We start from the raw sequence: 18,869 nt of genomic DNA, 5'->3' as shown, positions 1-18,869 counted from the left end.
GATGCCTATTTAAAAATTCCTTAGTTAAAATACTGCAAACCAGAGGCTTTGGAATCAAATTCAAAGCTCCATTCCATCATTCAGCTAGAATCTAAAGATTTTATGCTGGGATGTTGGGTAAAAAGTACCTACCAAACTTAGGAGGCAATTGACACTACTGCACAGTATTTATTGAAGTGATTTTGGTCATTGGCCACTGTTAACCTTTAGGTGTAACACAAGAAACATGTTTCAGGTTGGAAAGTCAAGAATATTTTATTGTGGTGAGGAGTGGATTTAAGTATCCATAAAGTTGCTATTCCATCAATTAAAACATTTCTGGATCTGTAAAGTTCAAATAAAAACACCCATATTTTATGCTAAATGATAAGTGAGACTACATGGAAGTGCTCTGTAAACAGAATGGTTACTGAGGAATAATCAGTATTGTTGCCTGCAAGAATTGTCATAACCAGAACAGTAGCACTCAGCAAGAAAAAAAAACAATTTGAACTCAAGCCAAGTATACCACATATATACACCATTTATTGGGCTCATGACAGTATTACACCATTCAGTTATGTTTTCTTAAGAAGGTAATCTAGGCACTGAGTTTTTAGCAGCAAGGGCATTGCTGAACTTTGAGCATCTGTGTAGTTCAAAGAGCAAATCTTTTACATGAACAGCTAACTACAAACAACTCAAGAACAACTCATACCCTGGCTTTTTTAATGTAAAATTACCTGTTACATTTTACAACTCATACATTTAACAACTCATACATTTAACTAAGAAAAGATTTGAGTACCTTGCTTACTGTAAACCTTGATACTGGTACCTAAAAAAGAAAAAAAAAATGTTTTAACCCATTTCCTGTTTAGAAAAAAAGTGCAGCTCACTGCCAGCATTAATTTTACATAAACTCTTTGAGGCCAAAGAAAATCTAAGTGGTTTTCAATGTGAAAATAAAATATAACTGTTCTTGGAGTTATTTCTGCACAGAACTTGTCTCTAATCCTAATGTAAAAAATGTATATGATGATCAGTATTTAATAATATTTTTCCGTGTGGTAAATTTCAAAACAAGGAACAACACAAAGCGGAACATCACATTTCTCACAAAAATACCGCGTTTCTCTCCGGATCTTCTTGCCATCCTTGTTGTGCGAGCAGCAAACTTTGCAGCGACCAGTTGGATTCTGTTTCCCTGATGTTGGTGGTATGCTCTTGGGGAAATGTCTTCCAGACAGGCGAAGTGGTGTGACATCATCAGAGCATGGGCGACCTCGAAGATGTTGCTGCCCTGGCTTGTGATGCTTTTCCAGCAGTCTTTCAATCAACGTCAGTCTGAAGTTTACATGACTGATTGTGTGTTCGGGATTGTCCTTCTTGAACAGGATGTAGGAGTTGAGCACTGTAATGTTTAGAAGGTGGCGAAAGAATTTTTTATACCAAAACTTGTGCCTTTTGCACTCAGTAGGATAAGAAGCAAGCATCTGATCAGCCAAGTCTACTGCTCCCATATTCTTGTTATAATCCACAATGACACAAGGCTTCTTAGTTTTCTTGCCATTTCTGCAGTCTACTTCAATCACAGTATCACTGTGGAATGTTGACAACATTATCACCTCCTTTTTGTCATACCATTTCAGTGCCATAAGTTCATCATAGAATCTGGCTGCAGTTGTCCCCTTTGCAATCCTTTTTTTCAAATCAATTGGCATCTGTTTTGTGTTCAAACAAGCTGTCCCAACTGCATCAGTCCTGTTTTGATGTAATTCTCTGAAAAGCATGGGAGATGTATAAAAGTTACCGATGAAGACACAATATCCTTGGCCAAGAAGGTCACTGACCAAGGTAAGAACAATGCGTGACGATTTCAGACCATCAGCTGAATTTTTCAAATTCATACTAGGCCCTGTGTGAACAAGTGCATTCCACACGTAACCAGATTGACTTTCACAAAGTACATAGAGCTTGAGACCACACTGTGCTCGTTTCATTGGGATGTACTGCCTCAGAGCTAACTGCCCCTTGAATAGCATCAGTGATTCATTGACTGCAATGTTTCTGTTTGGAGTATAAACAGTTGAAAACTTATTTACAAGAAAGTCAAACACAGGTTTAATCTTCTGCAATGAAACCTGGGCCTTTGATTGACCAGCGGATATAGAATGATTGTTGACAAAATGCAGGCACCGAAGTAAAAGCAAAAATCTTTCACCAGTCATAATTTGCCTAAGATAAGGTGTATCCAAAAGAGGCCTTGTCGACCAAAACATCTCCAGCTCGGGTTTCTGTACAATACGTTGTAGTAACATTACTGCAAAAAAGACTTTTAGTTCATCATTGTCAGTGTCTTTCCATTTATCCATTCGTGGAAATCCTCTTGGACCAGGTGGCTTTGAAGCCAACAAGGCAGCTTGGGCATTAGTTTCGCTGGTAATTTTTGAAACTAATTCCTCAGTAAAGAACAGTTCAAAATACTGAAGTGGGTCAGTAGTATCACTGACATCAACTTTTCTGCCAGGTGTGCCAGTAAAGTCATACCTCTGACGTGGAATCATAACACAAGTTGACCATTTCAGAGCGTGACATGAGTTAGCTGACGTAGGGATATTTCCATCAGATTTCAAATCGGACGAAGGCCTGACTGTACAGTCTTCTGAAACATTATCTGAAAAATCATCAGAATCGTCTATTTCGGAAAAATCAGATTCATCAAATGAATCTTTGGCTAACAACTGTTCGAGAACGATGTTTAACATTACGGTAGCCTGCGTTTTCTACGATTTGACATTTTCAGCGTTTGAGAATTACTATATTTTATAAATAGAAATACCACTACTAAAAACAGAATGCTATAAATTGAATGACGTCATTTGTTTCCAAAGACTATCCATATACTAGAGCGAGATATTCATAACAAACTTTGGGGGTAAGGTTAGGATTGTAATCCACAAGTTTACCTTGGGGTAAATGTTGCAACCGCCAGCTAGTATTCGCAGGGCAATCAGGAAATGGGTTAAAGAATAAAGTTTAGATTAGAGATTACAAATAATAAAACATATTTAGCCTAAAAAAGCACTTATCTGATTAAGACTATCCATTTGCTTTTATTTCTACCATTCATAAAGGGACCTGAAAAATAAATGAGAAATATCAAGTTGTATGTCATCAATATGCTTAACTAATTGAAACAAAATACTCTTCAAATTAAGAATACAATACTTCCTTTCTCACTTTGTAAAAGTACTTAACAAAATGTTAAGAAACCAGAAAAAAGCCTACAACTGAAAATCATGTCTTAAAGTAGAACACTCTATCCTAATATTGTTTCTCTAACTTGAATTCCTTACCTTTGAAAATGGAACCCAGACTTGACCTCTATTTTACTTTCCTGCAGTCTACCATATTCAGATTGAATTCGCCATAGCTAGGCTATTTCTTAACTGGTCTTTCCTAAGGACTCCAACCATCTGCCAAAAAAAAGCCTAAAATAATTAATTTCTCCCTCTCAAAGTCCTCTACAAGTTTCTCACTAGTTGTTGAACTATTAAAAAGGAACTGCAAAATATGAAATGAGTTAGAATACTCAACCTCAAATAAAAGCTTTTGTTCTACCACTGACCACAGTTATGCATCTATTATGGTGTATACTATAGTAAATGTATTCTTCCCCAGAGGGGAGTTCTTCAAGAAAAGAAATTGTGTTTATCTTCACTGGTGAGCACGCAGTAAGCAATCAAATGCTAAAGGTACACATTTTTTATTCGACATAATTCATACTAGTGAACAGCATGAGGTAAACTATCTAAAAGCACTGGTTCACAACTGTGTTGGTCAGAGGATTGTAAATTAAAACAAGTATAGTTTATGATTTGAACAGATCTGAAAAACCCAAGCTGAGAAAATATGCAAACTATGGAAGATCAATTCTTTTATAGAAGCACGGTAATGGGATTTTTCTTATTAGAAGTTAGAGCTTCCTCTCTACCATCACTGTAAGCGCACCAATTTCATAATAAAACTAGCATAATTAAAACCAGGTTAGTGGTTTATAAGCTCACGTAGGTTTCAACCTGGCTTTGTCACTTAATAATTATGTCACCTTGGGCACATTACTTAATTTCATCATGTATAAAATGATTATATACTACTGAAAATGGCATCAAAAGAGGAATACTTAGGAATAAATTTATGCAAGACTTTATGTTGAAAAATTTTAAATGTTGGTGATAAAATGAACTAAATAAACAAAGTGAAGACTTAGTTAGCATCATTGTTAAGTCTCCCTAAACTAATTTACAGATTCATTGTAAACCCTGTCAAATTTACAAGAAGCTCTTTTTTGGATGGGGGTTGGGGGTGGTGGTGGTGCTAAGAAATCCATAAGCCGTTTCTAAAATTTATATGGGAAAAGGAATTAGAATAGCCAAAACAATTTCAAAGAAGAAAAAAAGACCCATGCCATCTTACTTTAAGACTGAAGTTACTATAATAGACATTTTAAAAATTTTAGAACTGTTTTTTTTAATAGACATTAACGAAACAGAATAGTCTAAAAAATTTACAAATATGGTCAATCAAATGACAAAAATGAAAAAATAATTCAAGAAGGAATAGTGCTTTTTCACAGATGCTACTGGAAATCCATATGCAAAAACAAACCAACATCAAAAACCAAATCATACCTTGATACCTACCATATGAAAAAATGAACTCAAAAGTGTTCATATGCCAAAATGTACCTCAAACTCTTAATTAAAACTTCTAGAAGAAAACAGAAGAGCTCTGTGAATTTGAAAGTTCTCAGATACTATACCAAAAGCATGACACACAAATGAAAAAAAAACTGACACACTAAATTTCATCTAAATTAAAACCTCCTGTTCTCCTAAAAACACTGAGTGAAAACTCTTAATATTTGCAAATCACACATCTTACAAAGGACATGTCCAGAATGTACAAAGAACTTGCAAAAATTCAACAATAAGAAAACAACCCAATTTTTAAAAATAGGCAAAAGATTCAAACAGATAATTCACATTAGAAATAAAACTAATGTTCCTTCTTTGACCATCTAACTAAGGATACATATAATTGCCATATTTGTTCCTTCTTTAACCATCTAACTAAGGATACATATAATTGCCATATTATATGTATCCTTAGTTCATAAATAACAGCTCTTTAAAAAAGTAAATGCTAGTGTAATGTGGTTAACATATAAAGGCTGTTGAAGAGCAAGTGTCCTTACACATTCTGAATTTGTCTTTGAAGTGTACAATTTGGACTTTTGATTTTTACTATGTGAAATCACAAAGTGGAATTTTAGGAAAACTATGGAGTTGAACTATAAAGTCCGAATGAGAATTAGTAAAAACTTTTTTTCCAGGAAAAGCCAACAGGTTTCAAGACCAATGTGATATGAAAGAAATTATTCTTAAGCTGGTACCAAGGAAATACTGATAATTTAGAGAAAGGGCAATAGTGTATGAGAATCAGAGATATAAAGATGATAACCTATCATCTTTGGTAGCGGCAACCAAGTGATAGTAGAAAAGAATTAATGCAAACATTTGGATGCCTACAATGTGTCACATTGCCAAGAAAGATTTAAAAAGTTAAGTAAAACACAATTCTTTCCCCAGTGGAAAAAAAAAAGGAACATTTAAAATCACTAGCAAGATATATTAAAAATATGTGTGCATGTATTATTATGTATAAATATACTGTATATACATACTGAACTAAAAATGTATGCTTTGGAAAGGGAAGGAAGATAAACTGACAAACAAGGAAGGGAATTTGGGACAGTTTTCTCGAGATTTGGTGGATGAATTCGCCAATCAGTGAATTTAGGAAATTTAGGAAAACTAAGGATGTCCATAAGTAGTAAGAAAAACTTCTGAGAAGCCAATAATTCAAAGTAGAAAGACTAATCTTTATAAGAATAGGAAGAACAGAATTTAGATGACAATGGGAACTCCATGTGGTGGATAACTGTCTCGATCTGGTTCAAAGACCACCTGTATAAGAATCCTCCACAGATTTGAAACCGCGAGGTCTGAAGCGAGGCCCAGGAATCTGTACTCTGAAAAAGTACTTGATATGCTTATGAATAAAATTTGAGAATCACTGATTTGAACACAGGTTATTAAAAGGAGAACACAGCAACAGAAATAATTATAGGGTTTCAACAGATGAGATTTCTGTTATAAAGCAAAGTGGAGGATGAAGCTGTAGGTCATGAAGATATTTAGGAAAACATTTTTTTTCAATGAATTTTTAAAGAAATGCATGTCTCAGAAATATGAGCACATACTAAGATGATAAAAAAAGAAGTATATGGTAGAAACTACAGTAGATGGTTACAAAAATCTTAAAATTCAGCATTAGTTCTCTGCAAATTTCCAAAATGCCATGGAGCTGATAAGGAACAAATTGTTTAAGTGTTCAGGGATTAAAAAGCACCTTTCACATTTTACTGACAGGTCAAAAAAGAGAAAAATAGCTCTGACTTAAAGCACGCCAGGTCAATTTGGTCAAAGAAAATTTTATAGAAGCACTTGGCTCTGCCACTGTAAAAGAACCTTAACACAATCCTTTCCAGCAATATCAGGGATTCAAGTTTACATGGAAAGTAAGTTCTACTGACACTTTCTATTAACACTTAATTAGAAATTGATTTCATAGGACAAAAAAGTGACAGATAATCCATCACTTTATTGTTCTTTTTACTCACAAGTTTAATTGTAAAAGATTATTAAAATCATTTTACTGTATTTTTTTGTCCAAAGATATTCTATATTCACAATGTAGCCTACTTCTATTCTAATCACCATGTGACCTTTCACCTGTCCCTACTGAAAATGGAGTAAATGTGGCTGAATGCAATTCTTACATATCTGTAGAAAAGTCTACTAGAAATGAACATGGAATTTTTCCTTCACAGGCAATGTAATGATTCATTCACAAACAAAATATATTTAATCTAAAGGCAAGCCACAACGCTGTCAAGTTGTATGCTAATTATTTCTGACAACAAAAGTATCTCTTCCTGGCAATCCTCTTTCATGATGTGAAGCCAACTGAAGCTTTCTGATAAATGACTTCATAAGTAGGTATGATGTGCCATTTCCCCTCTATCTCGATATCTGTACAGCTTCCAAACTGAATATCAGGAGAGCTGCTTTAAACATGAAACTCAGGCTCATCTACTCTAAATTCATTCTTTTCCCTAAATGGAAACATGAAAAAACAGGAAGTACTTGGCAGCATAGAGAAGCAAGTTTTGTGGCTTAAGTATTTACTGGTAACAGACTAGTTCTTCTTGATGGTGTAATAAAATGCAGAACTTCACATCTGAGAGGAAAACAGCAAAAGGTTGCCTTGGTTACCAAGGTTCCCCTGGCAATTTAAAGGCCTTTAAGACAATATCATATGATACATAGAGGAATAAGAAACAGAAAGATGGCTTTTCTTCTTGTTATGCTTCTCCATATAAAAGCCCCTCCCTGACCTGTCTAAGCCACCAAAATTATACAAACACTAGAAGCAGTTTTATGACTAAGAAACATGAAGATTTAAAAAAGATTTCTGGTTTGGTTTGAGGGAAACTACTTGGGGAAAAAGTTTTTTGTATATGCTTGCCACAGGATTTGAGGTAATCCTACATACAAAAAATAGGAATATAAATCCCTAAGTGGACCGTTAGAATTAGTAGACTCAATAAATTAACACTACCAAATATAACATAAAGCCAACGAAAGGAAAAAAGGAAATAAACATTTCCCCCATGCCACCCTTCACAGCCCCTTCCAATTCCACTGCTGCTGAAACAAAGCATTTACAGATAACAATTAATTTGTATCCTAACTTTTAGGTTTTCGTACTTAAGGGTATATTAGTATGTATCAAAGTACCCAGTAAAATGTTAAACTACCAAATAAATGTAAAGCATTATTATCTAGTCAAACCCTCCCCCCACCCCATCCCAGCAGGCTGAGACCCATATAAGAAGTCATAAAATCAATTTTCTGGGTTATAATAGATTTTTAAAAAATAGATACAGGAAAAAAATACTGGAGTACCCAGTACTTTCATTTGTTGTGTGTATGGCCAGTACACACATATATAGAAAACAGAAACTTTACTATAACAAAATTAATCTGAACTTGCTTAGCTATTATTTCAAATATGTTTTATCAGCCAATGAAAGCATTTAGAACACTTGTTAAATAAAACAGAAAGGTAGGCAAGACATTAAACTTGTCAGAATTTGATCCTACATGGTAGGAAGCAACTTCCTTAAGTACTAAAATTATGGAGTTAATGTCTGATACTTCTGATTCTCAGGGGTTATCAAACATCAGTTAATCTTTCAGATATTACAAGTATCTTTTAGGAATTCTTATTTGAAAAATATAGTGGCTTGGAACTGTTACATATCAAGAACTACAAATACCTAGCCCCATACCCCTTATACTCTTAAAAGTAAGCACTCATGCAGAGTAAAGTATATTCCAAGTCACAACCAATGAGAACAGGCTTACGATCAGAGCACAGAACATCTGGTTTTCAAACAGTGTTTTCTATATTAGGATACTTAATCCAACATATCACTGAACTACTGTAAAAGTTCTGAGAATTTGAGCTAAGAGTACATAATTGCCACTTTAGCTCTATGAATGCCTATTATGAGGCTGATAGTTTAACTTATCTCCCCATTTCTCATCATTCTCATTTCTTCTAAATCTAGAGGCCAAGACCCTATCGATGTTATAATAACCAAGAATCAAGTAAGTGTCTTCATGAAATATCTCACCCAGTTTCTTATCTCAGCCTATCCCTACTTTCATGCTGAGAGGCATAATGGTACTGTGATAAGCAAAATGTACTTGTAGAATGAGATTATGAGTTAAATAACTGAACGAGCCATGTGGCTTGTATATTGTTATTGGCAGCAGATGTACCAAGTCCTAGTCAAACTTTTCACAAATTTGGATCACTGGTGATGAGGAAGATTAATGGGCGTGCAGATCTACGAAAAAGCAGTTACTTTGAAAAAAGCAATCCCTCTGGTGGTTAATCAGACATACTCTCTTAAAAAAAAAGGGGGGGGAACATTCTAATAAAAATTCTTCACCTGTGGATAGTCCCCATTATGCTCTACCCACTACATGACCTTGCATCTGACCCAATTCCTAAAACCTCAAGTGATCTCACTTTAAGTAGCTCAAAAGGCAAGACGTTCCTTGTGTACAAACACCGACAAAGCACATCTCACTGGCATGCATGTCAGTGAAATATCATCTTTTAGCTTGCTTATACCTTTTATAAACTTTCATTCCGCAAATGAGTGCCAACTAAATACCAAGAACTTTGATAGGTTCTAAACCTTCGAAGGTGAATTAGGTAGTTAGTTCTCTGCCTCTAAGAATGTCATAACTTAGTAAAGAATATCCCAGTGGATAAAAAGTGCATAAAAAGCTAAAATATAGAAAGTAGTAGGAATAATGTAAGAAGAAATACATGAAATTCATATGGACCAATTATCTACAGTTGTAGGTTATCAAGGAAAGCTTCACTTAAAAAGTAGCTCTTGAATATGTGGCAATAGGGCAACATTCCAGATGGTGGGAAAAATATGAATAAAAACAAAGAACTGAGAAAACACAGAGCTTGTAGCAGGGAGCCATGATAATTTTAGTGTGACTGCACCAAACATACTTGAAGAGAAAAAGGAGGTTTGGAAAGAGTTTGATGGGCTCAGGAAGGTACTGAATCAGAGGCAAAAAGTCTAAATGCTTTATTTCTGTATATAAATGTAATAATATACTCTTTTAAAACATTTTTGGAATGACAGACACTATACAGCATCATTCTACAAACTAACACCACCAAATATCTGAGTGCTTCCTAAACATTTAGCATCATTTTAAGCACTTTACATGTATCAACTCATTTAATACTAATCTCAACGTTGTCAGGTCAAAAATCCTCGTTTTACAAATGGGGCTCAGAAGTTAAGAAATCTGACCCAAACCACCCCTTCCCACAAAAAGCCTGACTGTACCTACACATTCTAAAGCTGGAGGTATCTTTTTTAATATCCTTGAATAATTTTTAAAGCTATTATTCTAATGGGGAGCATGAAGAAGACCCACACCCTATAACTCAAATAACTTAATCTTTGAAAAATAAAAGGTACCAGAGGCAAGGGATTAATACGAGAAGCAATTTAAAAAAACATACATATAATCACATAGTCATTAAAAAACTAACAATGCTGACAACTAATGCACAAACATTTCTGAATGTATTAATTACTTTTTCTCAATCTATAAATAGATTATGTCCTTGTAACTCAAAGCTAGCACGAAGACAGGAAAACTTTTTTACATTTATTTAAATGAGATCAGAAAGTCCTGACACATGTAACAAAGTAGCTCGAATTTCATAAGCTCATATAGCATCCCAAAAGGCTTAGCTTCTATGAAAACATTAAAAATCCGAATCAAAAATAAAAAAATTAATATTATGATTGGTACCTAACAGAGCACTTAAAAATCTTTTTTCTAAAACAAATTTGTAACTTTTCCCTTGCTAAATGACAGAAAACACTTTTAAAGCCCTAGGAAAATAGAGGAGAGGCCAATGGAGATTAACTAGTTAAATTAAGCTCTTCCTCTTGAAGAAAACTCAAAAGTTAGCCTATTCTACATTTTGCTATGTCTAATTGCCAACGTCCTCCCTTAAACTGAACACTTACACTTCATCTGTTGAAATAAAAGTTGTTAACCAAAACAAGACAATTAACATTCTTAGATTTCATATATTTAAAGAATATTGACTAAACATTCATGTTGCACAGAATTATGTTACCTCTCAATGTTGTTAAAATCAAAATAAAATGAAACACAAAACTTAGTCCTCTGAGTAAGAAGATGGAAAAATATTTCACCCCACATATCTGAATAATTTAAAAACATACATATATAAGACACTCTCTTAGAACTATATTTTTAAATCATAAAAAACTAACCTTCCCTTAATTTAGGTGGAGAATCATCTGGTTTCTCTACACTTACTTTACTTATTAACCCACTTAAACTTTTCAAGTTGTACTTTAAAAATCAGAAATAAGAAAGCCCTGAATGAAACGGAAGGTCAAAACACAGAAAATATGAGGTCAAGTGTATGTCTTGTCCAGATTAAGGGCCTCACAGGCACTTTGAGAAAGGAAAGAATAGATGTGTACTGGACATTCAAGCCCTCATTAGCATGTTTAAAACTGATTTCATCTTCTTTAACAAACAGTGGCTTCTCCTGACTTTCAGTATTAGTTAATGGTATGATCTATTTCCTGCTCTTTAAAATCTTGAGGGTTTTGTCTTCTTTCTTTACCTCTATAATCACTTAAGAGATGTAACGCTGTCAACTTTTTTTCTTCACAATCTCTTACCTATTCCTCTCTCTCCAGGGCCTACTCTAGTTTCATCTCCTGCTGACACCACTGCAACAGTATCTTAATTGTCTCCCACCTCCAATTCTTTTGTCATTTCTTCAGTCACACTGGACACTGTTTCCAAATAATTTTGTAATACATTTTGTGTACATTACAACCCTCTGTGTCTGTTCAAAAACCTTCAGCAAAAATAACTAAAATTAAAAGTCTATATGGAAAAATATCTGCAACAAATTATGATTAAATAGTATATAATAAACTCAAAGAATTAAAAAATAAAATATCAACACTCATATATAAATGGACAAATCTTGACTAGGCAACTCATCTTTTACTAATAAGTGAGATTATAGAAAAAAGTCTCATCTGACCAGTTAACAAAAATATTACACAGAAAAAAAGAGCTCAATATATTTTTCACCTATTAAATTAGCAAAAATGATTACAGATTACCCAATGCTGGCTGTTAAACTCTCAGAGATGGTGACAGTATAACTCTTTTGGAAAACAACATGGCAATGTTTCAAGAATCATAAAAATGTTTACACAATGATCTTTTAAATCAATCTTAAAAGAACAGTCCAAAAGACAGAAAATATTGTATGCACATACATGATAATTGCAGCACAATATTGAAGAACTAAAAACTAAACGGGCAGGAAATAGAAAAATGCAGTTAAAGATAAAAGTTTGATGGAATATTTTCAGACATTAATTAAAATTATTATGGAAATTGTGTAGTCATATTGAATGCTGTTACAATGTTAAAGGATGAAGAAAGAATATACATACAGACAAGGAAGAAGGAAATTTTAAAAATCTAATGTTGGGGTAGGATTAAAGTGATTGGTTCCAATGTGATTTGTAAAGTTTGAAAATAAAACAAAACAAAAATTAATTGTCATTTTTTCCAAACATTCGGCTTTCAAGGCTCTCTAGAGGTTGCCAAACCTGTACAGAGGACAAGCACCCCACACAAGTCTGATGTTCAGCTAATTTTAGAAACACTGATATGTTGGTCTTACAATTTTCCCAATGTAATCTTTAGTCAGTCATCCTCTCCTAACTGGTTTACTCACTGTCCCAAACTTAGCTTCTCTTATATAACTGCATTCTTGATCACAACATTCCATCCACTTAGAATATCTTTTCTTCTAATTTTACAGATTACATCTCTCTAACTTTGAAAATCCTTCGACTAAATAAACTCCTGTTTTTCATTATAAAATAATGTCTTCTTATAAATAATTTAGGTTGATTGCATAATAAACTTTTCACAAATCTATTATTCTTGAGCCATGATTTAAATCTTTAGTTATCCAAATCGATTCTTCTTAAATAACTTTTTATTTACTTTTCACATGTTTAATTATGTTCTTCCTTTTACTGACAATAAATTCCTTGAGCACAGATCCTTGCCGTGTAGGAATGCTACCAGGTAACCTAGATCAGCCTGAATCCAAATCCTAAAATATGCTGTCATTTTAGTTAGACACATATATGAATGAAATCCAGTATCTATGACACAATATGGCCATAAAATCAGAAGTGACATCTAATAGGGCAAAAGACATACAGAGACTATAAAGGATGCTTTGGTTACAAATATGTACTTTGTAACTTTCCAAAAAAAAAAAATGAAATTAGGAAAGCAGCTACATTCAACACAACACTATTCTACTTCTCTACACAGATATTTACAGAAACAGCTGTACAATGGAACAAATTCCATTTCTCAAAAGAGACATATGTAATAGTAACATAGCTGATCTTGATTATTACAGAATAGTTAAGTAAAACTGCTTACCAGAAACAGAATTTTCAATAGATAGCAAATCCAAGGCTTTTAAAACTGAAAAACCTTCCTTCAGTTTTCCATAAAATGAGGATCACTCTGGAAGATAAAGACTTATTTTAGATTTCAGTATGCTATAGTCCACATACTCAAAACACAGACTGTTTTAAAATTTCCATTACCCCTTTTCCCATTTAGAGAAAAAAAGTGCAGCTCACTGCCAGTGTTAATTTAACATCACGTGTAGGAATGCTACGTTTTCTAAAATTTGACATTTTCAGCGATAGAGAATTACTATATTTTGTAAATGGAAATATCACTACTAAAACCAGAATGCTATAAATAGAATGATGTCATTTGTTTCCAAAGACTATCCATACACTAGAGCAATGCAAAAATAATAATAAAAGTGAGATATTTCACGGCAAACTTTAGGGGTAAGGTTAGGACTATATCTACGAGTTATTTCAGGGTAAACGCTGCAGCCGCAAGCACCATCGGTGAGTATTCTTGGGACAAATGGGAAATGGGTTAAAAAAAAAATTTGCTTCACTTCTAAACACTTTCACTGATGAGATCTCTCTCTACATGTCAAGTTATCTTACCATTGGTAAAATAATAAATCAGGAAAATGTTCAGTGTTCCATGATTAAGAATACAGAAATGGGAACCACATGAATGGGTAAACAAATCCTTAGGAATGTTCTAATTTTGAGATTTCAGTCTAAAATACCACATTGGGAAGCTAATTATATAGCTGCATTGGAACCCCTGACCAAATAAATAAAACATTTTGATTTCAAAATAGGTTTCTGTCATAGAAACATTATTAAAATTTGACAATTCTGGTTTTGTAGGAAACATTCTGTTAATTTTGGCCCATTGAAATAGTTTACAAAAATAATTCTATCATAATTTTCCTTTATTCATACCTGAGATGATCTAGCAATGCTTTATTCATTTAGTTTCCCTCCATTAACATATCATATAGTCTTAAAAAAAAAAAAAACTAAGAAAATATAATCCTGAATAAATGTTCTTAATGAGTTCTTTAAAACTACATTAGCAACTACAAATAAATTTAGTATGAAATCAAATATTTGGAACACAAAAATAATTCTGAAGGTTAAGACAGCTTCTGTGGAGCCTCATGAGTTCTCAGAAAAAATTATTGTTAAAGAAAACATATGTTAGCTTATTTTACCTATTTTGTATAAAAAGTGCATATTCATAAGAAATACTAACAAAGCATCTATCATGTATCAGGTAGGCAAATGTAATAGCAATTAAAATCTCTGTTGCTGCCCTCTGGAAGTAAAGTCTCAAACTGGGGAAGAGCCAAACAACTGCCAAGAGGCATATAAAGGTTCCTGTGAGGGCACAAAATCACCAAGAGCCTGCACATAAGGATGGAAAACATCAGAGAAGGCTACAGGGAAACCAAAAAAAAGTTAAATGCAACTATACCTTAAAAACAATTTGTTTTTCACAAACTTTAAATGTCACTGCTGTGTAGTAAAGTGTTTCACTGTACAAATGCCTATTATAGAATGAAAAATAAACTTAAAAAACAAAGCTAAAGAAAAAATAGAAAATGTAATAAAAGCAGAAATGACAATAAAAAGTGTAAGTGCAAGAAGAGCAAAAGCTTTCTGATGGACAACTGAATGGGATCAAAAGACTTAAACATAATCTCTTTGGCCTTATAGTTCCACTTCTGGGAATTTATCCTAAAGAAATAAGTGAAGGAAGATCTAGATGCCCAGAAATTTTAGCCATAGATGTCACTTCTTATGCAAAATCTTGTAAATTATACACAAGGATAGTCAATCAAACATATCATTGCTATTAAGAGAAAAATCAAGAGATCAAGTTATATGAATTATGATATGTCTATCTTATAGAACACTATGCAGCCAAGAAAAATGCTTTAAGAACAAAATATTTCTTATGTTCCCAATGTTTTCTATATATACAAAAACATAGGTGACAAAATGAGTATGATTCAAATGACCTTTACTGTGTAAAACAAAACCAATGAAAAAGAGAAACCCCTTTGTATGAAACATAAGCTCAGTATAAAATGTAATTACCTTTTGGTAGAGGGAATAGAAGAGATTTTTGTGTTCTACTCCTGGCTTTTCAGTAATCTCCCAATGCCCACTGATACGTTATTTTGATCAGACAATAATTGAAAGTTTCATAGTAGAATGATAGGTAATTACCCCCTGGGAAGTTCAGCAGTATTGTTTCTAATTTCTTTAAGGGAAAAAACCCCACTTCCCTTCTAAACTTATTGAAATAGTTTTTCTAAATGCCAAATTTCTAAATAGGAAGAAAAAAATTCACAAAAATGTTCATATTATTTCATGATAAAAACATTAAGTACTTAAGTCCAGAAATGGGACCAGTATGAATGGATAAAGTCATATGTCCTAAGTTTGAGATTTCATTCTAAAATATCACATTAGGAAGCTAATTACACAGATTCACTTGAACCTTTGACCAAACGAAACATCTTTCAACTATGGTTCTTCCATTTTGCCATTAATGGCTCTACTTTACTGGTCCACAAAAAACTTTTCCAGGTGTTCTCCTCAATTCTAAAGATATTTACAGATGTAAGAACTCACCTCAGAAATACTTCCAGGTAGGACCATGATCTGCATTTTCTCTTTCCAGCCGGCGCTGAGCCATGGGCATCTAGACCCGGGGCAAGAGAAAGCCCTACCACAAGAAGTGAAAATATGAGCTGGGACGACCCGCTGACAACACTAAGATTGGTCCCCTGCCGCAGCTGCATACACACAGTCCGAGTCCGAGGAAACAACAAGAAGTAACGCGCATTGATTCTGGACGGGAACTTCTGAGGCTCCGGGCGTTGTATGCGCAAAGCAAGGATTACAGATGTTGTCTACAATGCATCCAACAATTAACTGGTCCGCATGAAGACCCTAGTAAGGAACTGCATCGTGCTCATTGACAGCACACCTTACCGACAGTGGTACAAATCCCACTATGCATTGCCCCTGGGCTGCAAGAAGCGGGCCAAGCGGACTCCTGAGGAGGAAGAGATTTTAAACAAAAAACGATGAAAGAAAATTCAGAAGAAATACGATGAAAGGAAAAAGAATGCCAAAATCAGCAGTCTTCTAGAGGAGCAGTTCCAGCAAGGCAAGCTTCTTGCATGCATCGCTTCAAGACCAGGTCAGTGTGGCTGAGCAGATGGCTACGCATTAAAGGGCAAGGAGCTGGAGTTCTATCTGAGGAAAATCAAGACCCGGAAAGGCAAATAAATCCTCCTTGTGTCTTAGCTCCTAGAGTGAAGGTGTTTATTGTGAAAAAAAGAAAAAAAGAAATACTTCCAGGTATTTGTCTCTGAGAGGTCGTTTTCTTCAGATCAACTGCCAGCAAAACCCAACAATTATTAAATCACTCAATCATTTTCTACTCTGGAACCTCAACAATACAGAGTAACAGAGTTCAAGACAAAGTATTAGGAGATAATTTTAAGAAGATATCCACATCAGTGCGACTAGATTACTCAATAAAAATGCTAATATACAGTTCATCTTATTAATAAGTAAATTTGAGAAAAATCACTTTATGAATGAAAAATTGAGTCTTTAGTTAAAATGTTCTCTTGAGTAAATTTAGTCAACGTAAATTATAGGCGATAGTTTCCATTTTCCCAATTATCTCATTCTTCATAATGACTTGCCAATTAATACTCTATTTCCACCATTTCAAACGTTTTTTACTTCACAGAACACAAGATTCTGCTAATAGAACAAGATCAATGGCTGCTTTGACAAGGTCCTGTCTGGGAGGTCCTTTTGTCAAGGTGTTTTCTGTCCCTGCGAAAACACTGTTACTTCCTTTCAAAAAGTAGCATAACCTCATGCAGCGTGGAACAGCTGCTTGTCTAAAGTCAAAGAGGCAGCCTCTGTTCAAGTGAATTCCTCAGCGTTCCGAAACCGGAGTTTATTTGCGTGAGGAGCACGCGTACACACCTCTCCCCACGCAGGATACGTCTACGTACCTTGCCTTTTCTATTTTAATTAAGAAGGCGCCCAGAGCCAGTGGCAGGTGCTTGGCTGAGAATATGACGAATTCCCGAAACGCACGTCCAAAGGGAGGAAGAACTGCTCGGAGAGAAGCCAGACAAACTCTAGAAAACCTCTCATGCTCTCGAGTGGAGTCCAAGGGATCAGCCCCGAGAAAGAGATGTGCCTGTCCCCTGCGCCTCTCGCTCCCTGGCGGCGGGAGAGGAAGCCTCGCCCCCTTTCATCCCGCCCCCCCATTCCCCACCCCGCCGCTGGGAGAACTTTGCCATGGCTGCCCTGTGGCCCCTTAACTTCCGGTGCCGGTGCTGCTAGAGCTGCGCCATCCCCCAGTCAATCGGACGACCATAGCCTCCAACTGACCTTTTTAAAAGACGCGCGACTCTTCTGACCTTCAGTAGGTGCTGCCTTGGAGGAAACCATAGATGGGTGCCGCCTTGAAAAGAATCTATGGGAGAAAAACTGTGCTCCTGACTCACCAGAAACGTGAAATGCGATAGAGCTGCGGCCACAGCTGCCCAGACAAAATGGCGCCGAGAAGCCGATTTAGCGCAGGCGCCTTGGAAAGACACTGCCCCGCCCCCGTGCAAGTCCTGGCCGCAGCTCCGGGTTCGGTTTCCATGGGACACTCCACTGCCAATCCTCGTGCGGGACTGCTCTTCCTGACCCTTCAATTTACCAATCAGTGCTCAATCAAGCACATCCGGAGTCGTCTCTTCCAATCAGTTTTCAGGACTTGCTTACTCAATACCTGATTCTCCAGTAATGTTAGCCTTCGGACACAGCCAATTACAAGTGGAAGATGTCCTACCTGCTGTTTTTCGCACCAATCCGTGAAGTTTCAGAGCTACATCCAATGAGGACGGCAGGTAGCGAGCTCCAATCCGAAGCTCTTCGGCGTCATGAGCAGCCAATAGGAGTTCGTGTAGAAGCGAGTCTGCTCAACAGCTTGTTATTTGGTGGATTGTGGCAGTAAATCGGGCGAGTGGGGAACCGGGCGCAGGAACTGCCGCCGCGGCCGGGAGTGGTGCTGCCCAGCCAGGGGCCCACGGGGCTCAGTGGGACAGAGGACTCGGGAGCTGACAGCGCGCACTTTACCCGCAGTTGGTAGGTGGGGAGGAGGGAAGCGGGGGACACTGAATGGACGAAGCAGCATAGCAGCTGCTGCTGCTGCCCGGGGTCCCGGTGCAGTTGGAAGCTTTGGAGGTGGAGAAGGAGATGCTGGGCAGACGGTGCGGCGAGCCCCGGCAAAGGGGCACGTCCCGGAGCAGCGGCAGCAAGTGCAGGGACCGCCGCTGCAGCCGCCTCCTCGGCCGCTTCCCCGGGAAAATGGCTGTGGGGCTGGCCGCGCCGCTAAGTTTGCTTCCGCGCCGCAGGGAGCGGGCTGCTTTAGGGAGCCGGCCCCCAACTCCGCGGCGCGTCCTCTCCGGTGGAGTCCGCAGCAGGACCTGGAGAGGCTGGGGGGCAGGTCCCTCTCTGGGCTGTACAAAAAGTTGAGGCGGACGCGGGAGGAGGCGGCGGCTGCCGCTGTGCGGCTCCCCTCCCCTCCCACACACTG

At 36.3% G+C, this 18,869-nt stretch overlaps 2 protein-coding genes and 1 pseudogene across 4 annotated transcripts in view; 2 read left to right on the top strand and 1 right to left on the bottom strand.

Annotated features, from left to right (window-relative positions):
• Positions 1-239: 239 nt before the first annotated feature.
• LOC102894014 (piggyBac transposable element-derived protein 4-like) lies at positions 240-16,122 on the bottom strand. The gene is given in 4 exon segments (XM_015595895.2): positions 240-2,749; positions 2,752-3,120; positions 13,260-13,346; positions 15,881-16,122. Coding segments are annotated over 2 exon segments (1,749 nt in total). The 5' UTR covers positions 2,780-3,120; positions 13,260-13,346; positions 15,881-16,122; the 3' UTR covers positions 240-1,028.
• LOC102888275 lies at positions 14,505-16,543 on the top strand (annotated as a pseudogene).
• A 1,460-nt stretch (positions 16,544-18,003) lies between these two features.
• The window catches only part of ARID4A (AT-rich interaction domain 4A), a 55,970-nt gene continuing 55,104 nt past the window's right edge, over positions 18,004-18,869 (top strand). For all 3 annotated transcript variants that reach the window (XM_006920138.3, XM_015596021.2, XM_025038816.1), the window contains exon 1: positions 18,004-18,418. The gene's annotated coding sequence lies outside the window, so the exon portion shown is untranslated. The remainder of the gene's footprint in view (positions 18,419-18,869) is intronic.

This window comes from Pteropus alecto, unplaced genomic scaffold, assembly GCF_000325575.1.
Source record: "Pteropus alecto unplaced genomic scaffold, ASM32557v1 scaffold86, whole genome shotgun sequence".
Classification (NCBI taxonomy): domain Eukaryota; kingdom Metazoa; phylum Chordata; class Mammalia; order Chiroptera; family Pteropodidae; genus Pteropus; species Pteropus alecto.
Note: the sequence above shows the minus strand (reverse complement) of the source record. Positions and strands in the feature narration are given on the sequence as shown.